At 36.8% G+C, this 9196-nt stretch overlaps 1 protein-coding gene across 2 annotated transcripts in view; it reads left to right on the forward strand.

Annotated features, from left to right (window-relative positions):
- Positions 904-9196, forward strand: part of LOC109826008 (protein MIS12 homolog) — a 19817-nt gene continuing 11524 nt past the window's right edge. For both annotated transcript variants that reach the window (XM_020392949.1, XM_020392951.1), the window contains exons 1-3: positions 904-1056; positions 1144-1207; positions 2319-2438. In XM_020392949.1, the coding sequence (XP_020248538.1) occupies positions 935-1056; positions 1144-1207; positions 2319-2438 (306 nt within the window). In that variant the 5' untranslated portion in view covers positions 904-934. The remainder of the gene's footprint in view (positions 1057-1143; positions 1208-2318; positions 2439-9196) is intronic.

Below are 9196 nucleotides of genomic sequence, written 5' to 3' on the forward strand. Positions count from 1 at the left end.
ATTTAATTTTAGGATAATTAGCAGTTAAATACCTTTAGTTTCCTCTACTTTGCACTTATATACCCTCGGTTGTTTTTGACAATAGTTATATACCAAAAGTTTCCAAATTTGCACTTTAACGCCTTCTGCTATATGACGTGATGATCTTCTATCTAATTTTCATGCCGATAGTCACATGCTAATTTTAGATCCTTTTAGCGCTCTAATCATTGTTGAATTCATCCTTAAACATTATAAGCCCATTTAAGATATAGTTAGAGAATCAAGAGTTAGATAGTTCTAAAATTAGCTTGCATGTGTGACATGAAAAATTCAGAGAAAAATTCTCATTTTTGCATAATAAAAATTATTAAAGCGTAAATTTTAAAAACTCCAATGTATACAGAAGTACTGTCAAACACAAGCAAAGATATATAACTGCAAAGTAGGGGACGCTATAAAGTTATTCAGTGCTAACTGCCCTTAATTGTAGGGTTATTAGCATATATACCCCATGAAACATGAGTATTTGTGTAACTTCCACTAAACATTAGTATTTACAAAACTACCCCTCAAATCAGCAACTTTGTGAAAAAATACCCATAAATTAACAAATCACCAACGTCGTGCTACTTTGCTGATACTTTTTATATTGTGATTACACATAGGCTTATCAAAATTGATGATTAATTGCTTCAGGTATAAATTTTCCAAAATTAATGATTTTGGGGTAGTTTTGCAAATACCGAGATACGGAGAGGGTACATTTATAGATACCTATCATTTACGGCCCACTAGCCTTCGGCCTTAACCCAGAACACGGAGGGAGTTTGTAAAAATACCTTTTATTTAGGGCCCACTAGACTTCGGCCTTTACTAGAACAAAGCCCAACTCCATTTCAAAAACAAAAAAACAAACCCCCTCCCTCTCTCTCAATCAAATCTCAAAAGCGCGATGGAGGGAAGCATGAGCGAGGCCGCGTTCGATGCTCAGAACCTAAACCCTCGGAGATTCATCAACGAGATCCTCAACTCCGTCGACGACATCATCGATGGCGCCTTCGGCTTCGCCCTCGAGTAACCCCACCCTCGCTCTCCTCTCTCTCTCTCTCTAAACTACATTTGTAGTGAATTTTATGTTTAGATTCTCTGATTTTGTTGCAGGAAAGCTTCTGAGATTACGGATTCGGGGGATTCGAGTGGAGGGAGGTCGGAGGAGCTGGCTCGGGTAAGGCTCTTCTTTTGTTTTCTGGTTGCTGACCCAAATTTGACTCGATTTTAGGGTTTTTGTAGCTTGAGAGCTAGAAGCTTTGATTGTTATGGTACTAGAGCAAAGTTGATGTATTTTTTGCTTGTGTGTGGTTAATTTCAGTTCTCTTGGTTAGTTATGATTTTACTTGGGAAAATGGTATTAAGGGAAAGGAATTTTCAGGCTAGGGGTTTATGCAATCTGAAGACGTGATAATATAAGCTTTTTTGGGTTAGTTTGGTGGAAAGAGTAATTGTAATATAGGAGGTAATCACTACAATTAGTGTATATATCTGTGTAGATGGCTTTTTTACTGATGCACTAATTGTGGGATGTAATACATAAGATGTTCTTGAGGCATATTGGCTATGTTTAATACTCAGCCAAAATCATATTCCTTAGTTTGAACCGAGAGATATGACATTTGGACCTAGAAAGGACACCTTTTCCCCTCTGTAGAAAGCCTAATCTTGATCTTATTCTTTAATTTTGATTTTGTGGTAACAATTTTAACATATGAAGTTTGAAACCTAAGCCATAATGTCCTCATTATAGCTAGAAAAGTCGATATCTTTTCTCCTTTGAGTGGTTAATTGTGAATGTATAAGGTACTACTGTACTATGGTGTCCACAGGGTAGATATGGGTACATGGCATGAATGTTAGTCAGGCAAACATATTATCAAATCCATGAAATGTGTTGATTTCAATTGTAATGTTTCAGAAAAGAAATGCTATTTTCATAGTTTCGTAATTGATAACGGCGCTCCTATATACCAAAAGTTCAATATTAACAACATTCATCTTAACTAGCTATTGCCACAAAGATATTGTAGAAAAATGGAATTGAGGAAACATGTTCTGTTATGAAGATATTGTTTCTCAAAGTAAGCTCATTCTCCATATTGGTTTCTGTTGACAACTGATGATGGATATGAATTATTTTGAACTGATATTACTAAACACAAAATATTTTCTAGTCCTACTAGACTCATTTGAAAATGATCCTGTTCCTGATCTTTATGGTTGATATATCTTTTCAACAATGTTGTTATTTTCTTCTTTTTTTTTAACATTGCTTGCATTTTTAGGGTGTTTCTGCTATTCGCCAGTTGACACAAGGAGTTCTGGACAAGCGTATGGAGATGTGGGAGAAGTACTGTCTTCGACATTGCTTTTCTGTTCCGGAGGGATTTGTGCTTCCTACAGCTGTATGTCATTTATCAGGAGGTTTTAACTATTAGCAACCAATATATCCATTGCAACCATTTTCGTTCAGCTTAATATGGAGGTTTTACTTGCCTGTCTTTGGGATTAAGTTTTCATTTGGCTCCTTGGCTTCTACCATGCCATTGAGATAAACATGATCTCTGCTATGGGTTACAACTTACAGTCATAACTTTTCTTCTGGACTCTTTCAAAGTAAAAGACTTTGAAGACATTTGGTTAGAATGAGGTTAAATTGCATAACTAGAAAAAACAGGCCTGCTTCCCTCCTAGCAGTCATCACATTCGTTTAATTCTTTTATGGAGCTTTCTCAGTTTTGAGACTTGCTCTGTAACAGGCAATTTTTAGGAAAAGGTTAGTGAGATGATGACTATGAGGTCAATCAATCAACGTTATGTTTCTATGCCATGTCTGATATATTGTTTGTTGATGTATGGACAATTGGACATAACATTTGGTGATAGTCATGTCCATAATTGTGTAGTGGGCAGCATACTAACATCTGTATAGTTATGAAGGAAGATATTTAGAATATCAATATCCCAGCAGTAGGAAAAAAACGCTTTAATTGTCATACATTATCTGGATCTTATTGTCATATACATCTTTCCTACATGCCTTACCCCTCCTACATGCCCCCGAATTAAAATTGCAGATACGCTAGCCTTATCCCCTTTCCTACATGCCTTACCTCTTCCTACATGCCCCGAATTAAAATTGCAGTATTCTAGCAGCAGTTGTTTATTTAGAAGGAAGGGTACCTTGTTTCAATTGAACAGGCTTAGTTAGTAGTACTAATAGTATCAGCGTAACTTAACTTAGATGATGAATATGCAGGAGCAGTTATCAGGAATTTTCAATTACATTTACCTCATACAAATGGTATCTCTATTATTGGGTACCAAAACTGAGAATATCGCATATTTTAAAAGATTATAGAATTTATGTAGACTATAATCCATGTTTTTCTGTTGTTTTAGACAAAATCACAAAGCTGTTATCCCTCATAAAATTTCTATGAATATCTATAATTATAGTGGACTATTAACCATGATTTTGGCCATTTGTACCAAATAAAAAAATATTAACTTGCATATAATATTTATGCGTACTCCAAAATTCTCAAATTTTAGTGGACTATAACCCATGATTTTCCCTGTTTACGACTAAATTCTGAATTTTTTCCAACAAATATATATTAACATATTTTAAAATACACGAATTTATATGGACTAGAGCCCATGATTTTTATTATCTTAGACCAAATCACAAATTATGGTCCCATATAGAACATTTTATTTATATGTTTTTGGACTATAACCCATTTTTTTCGATCAATCTTAAATTTTCACTCTATATATAACATTATGCATACTCCAAAATTCTTGAATTTCAGTGGACTATAATTCGTGTTTTTGGATTGTAATCCATGATTTCAGCTATTTTCGATCAAAATACAAACTGCCGTTGAGCAAAGAATATTTTATGCATATTTAAAAATTTACGAATTTCTGTGGACTATAACCCATATTTTTTGTCAATCGACTTGTCTTTGGTCTGTCAATCAAATGTCATTTTCAACCAAATTACATATTAGCGTCATGCATAAAATATTTTATGAATGCTTTAAAAAATTTTGAACTTTTGTGAAGTAATGATGCGAAACGGGGTAGGGGGTCCATCAAAATCAGCGATTTAAATCGAACAACACACCGTTTCGCTAAAATTCATGATCTTAGGTAGGAAATTAACTTAAAACGATTAATGTGACAGATGGATTTTAACAAGATTTGCAACGACAGTCATAAACAATCCTAATCTCGAATAATTTAATCGTAATATCAATTATCATTTTCGCAAGTTCTAAGATCAATATCAAGTTTAAGCAATCACATGTTCAGATACTCTCAACTCACAATTATAATGTACGCAGTGAATATAAGACAAGAGTTTAGAGATGTATTATTCATGCAATTAACTAACAAAATGAAATCAACAAAAAAATAAAGGACGAAAGAAAACAAAACCTTCGTCGGTCTGAACAGACTCGACGTGAGAGATCTTTGGAGGTGGTGTGACGACAACGGTGAACTGAACGACGATGATGAGGCGGAGATCCGATGACGACGAGTGTGACAGTGTTGAACTGATGACGCGACGATAGGATGAGGGCGGTGTGATGTCCCACGGGTAGTTGTCAGGTCGATGCAGGTGGCGGGCGTCGGGACGAGGCCGGCAGCGGCGTCAAGACGAAATAAACGACGACTCGAAGAGTGCAGGTGGCGGGCGTCGGGACGAGGCCGGCAGCGGCGTCAAGACGAAATAAACGACGACTCGAAGAGTGGAGGAGGACGAAGGGAAATCAACGACTGTTGAGGTGGTTCTGACGGCTTACGGAGACGGGAACAACGGCTGCTCGAAGGTAAGAAGAGCAGGGAGAGATCGACAACTTGTGGAAGAGAAGGGGTGGGGGCAGCGAGACTGTAAGATGAACAGATGAACGGGAGAAGATAGAGGTTTGACGGCTAGAAGAAGAGGAACAAGTATTGGCCTAGGGTTTCACACCCGAGGTCTAGGTTTCACACCTAAATTAAACCAACTCAAATTTTATTTCAATTTTCAATATTTCATTGATTTTCAATAGTCTCATACAACTTTATTTATAAAAAAACTATGTGCACACAACATGCAATAAAAATAGAAACAAACAACAATCCCTCAAATCACTCAACTAAAATTAAACTAAATTTCAAATTTCAAATTTCAAAATTTAAATTTCAAATTTCAAATTTTAAAATTCAAAAATATATCAACTAATCAAATATTATCATTTCTTGTCCTCATTATTCTCCCCGGGTGGGAGAAAACTCGACTCCATCGAGTTAGCTGTAGAAACTTGTCATCTTTAATATACTCTGTTTGCATCTTAATATGCCGTCAGTTATTTTTCTGCATCTCAAATCATTAGCTAGATTGCATTATAAATTCACCATCTAAAATATTATTAAAATTCACTGTTGTATGGATGAATATAGAAGTGGAGTAAAGTGAAAGAACTCACATAAATAATAGGTTAGGATCAGACTTATATCAGTAGACTGTCAATAACATTGTGAACTATTTAATCACTCAATATTAAAAATAGAACTATGACCAAATCAATAAATGTTGGCATTAATTAGTTCAAGAGTTAGAAAAGCTCATAAATATCATGTTAAATCTTAAACAGCTATAAATAAACTGTATTGGACAAGTCCGGACCATCTAAAATATCAGCATTAATAGTTTTAAATTAGGTCCTGACTCAATATCATACATTTCAGTTAGCAATGTATTTATTCAAATTAGATCACTGATTCCCCAATATATGATCAATGCAAAATAAAAAATAATGTAAATCAACTCAAATGATTATGATAAAATGCAGACTCAATGACAGATGTAACTTAACGAAGTGTCTAAAATGCATGACGTCATCTATCAAATGGAACAATTAGGTGTTCCTTCGTTAATATGCATAACAAATTTTCTATTTTTGCAGTGATAAGGAGGAACATGCAAACACATGCATGACAGATGAGTGTTTTTGCGTGTTTAACATGAGAGAGAATGAAAACACTCGTGCTCAAACTTATATCCCTAATCACTATATATTCCCAAAAAAGATCAGTGTATGTGTGAGTGACTATCGAGACAATGCATGAGGGTTTGACATCTAATATGGTAGCTATCTCACGATGCTCAATTTGGGATTCAACTTCCATACAGATATCTAAGTGACTCACTTTAGGAACCAAATCAGGAACGTGTTGGGTGTCATGTTGGTCCAAGAGGACTTCGTGAGGAATATCAACAACGTTTTCAGTCACTGAAGTGAATTTAGGAGTTGGAGTTTCAATTTCAGGAACAGCTTCAGGGACAACATCAATGAACTCCATGATCAAAGGGGTAGCTTGAGGAATAATCGGAGTGTTGTCATTGTATGAAAATTTAATTAACTTCACAATTGCAGGGGTAGTTTCAGAATGAACGGAAGTGCATGGTTCTTCGATTATACTATCTTGGATTTTCTTGTCAGAGTTAGATTCTGTCAAATCTACGACCTGGTTAACGGTTTCCTTAATAATAGATTTTGATTCCGTTATAGGCGGCTTATTAATTCTAACTCTGAACGGAGTTGTACATACGGAAGCAACGTGACCATATCCTTGACAATTGTAACACTGCATTATTGGGCTAAGTTTGGAGAGAGATCTCTCTGACTTTTGGCCCTTGGGATCGACTCTAGACTGAGAAGAACTAGGGTTAGATCGACTCAGAGGTTGACTAGATGTATTGGCACGGGAAGACTGGGAGGGATGAGTTTGAAAATTCTGAGCCCTATGAGATTGATGGAATTTGGTTTCATCTAAATCTTGAACTAAGGCGTAAGCTCTCTCAAGGGTGTTTACTCCTTTAGCAAAAAGTTCGGTTTGGAGGTCATTTCTTAATCCAGCTCTAAATTTTGATAAGACTTTCATCGGTGCCTCTAATTCAATGGCGCTGCATCGAGTAAACAATTCATCAAATTGAGCAACGTACTCTTTTGCAGATTTGGTTCCCTGAGTAAGACAATGCCACTTATCTAGCAATCTATAAATAAACGATGACGGGAGATATTTCCGTTTTAGTTCTTCGGCCTTTCTCGCCAAGTAAAAATTAGTAACTCATCTCTAATATGCCTTATCATTTTAAAGTTGGACCAATATTGGCAGGCGGGTCCAGTGAGCTTCATTGTGACAAACTTGACTTTCTAGGATTCCATCAGGACATACCAATCGAAGTAACGATTCATGCTCTTCAGCCAGTCAAAGAAAGTTTGTGGATCGAGCTTACCATCAAAGGTTGGTGGATCCAGTGTTATCGAGGCGCAAGGCGCAATGCGGGGCGCAAAGGTCCCTTACGCGCACCATGCGCAAGGCGCACAACAAGGCGCGCGCCTCACTAACTGAGGCGCATAACTCAAATTAATATTTACCAACATCATAAGACAAAAACATATAAGCAACATATTAGACCTACATCCAAAATTATGAGAATATCAACTTAAATCATCAATTATGCTAACTGAATTTTTAAAGTAACAAAAAAGATACAAGAAACATGTATTTAAATCATCAAATTAAGTGATTAACAATTATGAACATATGCTTATAAATTATCACATAAAAGACTAAGAAATATAATTAACAAACATGACTGTTTATAATTTTCTAGTTAGTATTCTTAATTGATATTTGCTACTTAGCTTGAAAAGATGAAGAATGAATGTAATAATTACATATTTACATGTTCATAATTTGCTATTAGCATGCTAATTAGAGAAGGAAGTTACAATTAGCAAACAAGTATACTAAATTACTAATTATTGTTTTCTTTTTATAGGTTAAACATGAAAAGATGAAAATAGATTAGCAACTAGTAAGAAAGAGTATATTACATGATATAAATATGTAATTATGTAAATTATTTAAAAAAAATAGAAGAAAGAGTACGTTACATAACACAGGTGCGAGGCGCACGTGAGGCGCACGCGAGGCGCGCGCGAGGCGCATGCGAGGCGCACGCGAGACGCGCGCCTCACTGCGTGTAGCGCCCCGCCTCGCGTGCGGGGCGCATTTCGCCCAGGCTGAAGCGCCCCGCGCCCGGGGCGCGCCCGGGGCGCGCGCCTCAATAACACTGGGTGGATCAGGCACAAGTTGAGGCAGTGGTCGATGAACGATGTACCCATGACCTTGCGGTGGGTATCTATAGCCTTGACCTCGTGGCGGAGTTGTAACCCGCGTTTCTTCTAACCTAGCTCGTCTCTTGTTGGTGTTATTCAGGGTCTCGCGGGTAGCTCTGCTCTCATGTGTTAAGTTACTTATTTGTTCGTTTAACTCAGCGATTTGCTCAAGTAGTTCAGAGAATTCCGGATTTGTACTGTCTGACATACTTGACTCACTTGACTCTCCTAAATTGATAGGGTAGACCTGTGCGAGTGGGCGTGTACTAACTAGATGAGATGAATGGTGTGGACAAACAGCTAAATAAAATGACTATTTTTTTAAATAAAGACTCAACTAATCTAAAATAAAATAAAAATTTCCTACCCTAGAACCATGCTCTGATACCAAAAATAATGTGAAACGGGGTAGGGGGTCCATCAGAATCAGTGATCTAAATCGAACAACACACTGTTTCGCCAAAATTCATGATCTTAGGCAGGAAATTAACTTAAAACGATTAATGTGACAGATGGATTTTAACAAGATTTGCAACGACAGTCATAAACAATTTCAATCTCGAATAATTTAATCGTAATATCAATTATCATTTTCGCAAGTTCTAAGATCAATATCAAGTTTAAGCAATCACATGTTCAGATACTCTCAACTCACAATTATAATATGCGCAGTGAATATAAGACAAGAGTTTAGAGATATATTATTCATGCAATTAACTAACAAAATAAAATCAACAGAAAAATAAGGGACTAAAGAAAACAAAACCTTCGTCGGTCTGAACAGACTCGACGTGAGAGACCTCTGGAGGTGGTGCGACGACAACGGTGAACTGAACGGCGATGATGAGGCGGAGATCCGATAACGACGAGTGCGACGTGTTGAACTGATGACGTGGTGACGGGATGAGGACGATGTGATGTCCCACGGGTAGTCTTCGGGTCGATGCAGGTGGCGGGCATCGGGACGAGGCCGGCAG

This window comes from Asparagus officinalis, chromosome 10, assembly GCF_001876935.1.
Source record: "Asparagus officinalis chromosome 10, Aspof.V1, whole genome shotgun sequence".
In the NCBI taxonomy this organism is placed as follows: domain Eukaryota; kingdom Viridiplantae; phylum Streptophyta; class Magnoliopsida; order Asparagales; family Asparagaceae; genus Asparagus; species Asparagus officinalis.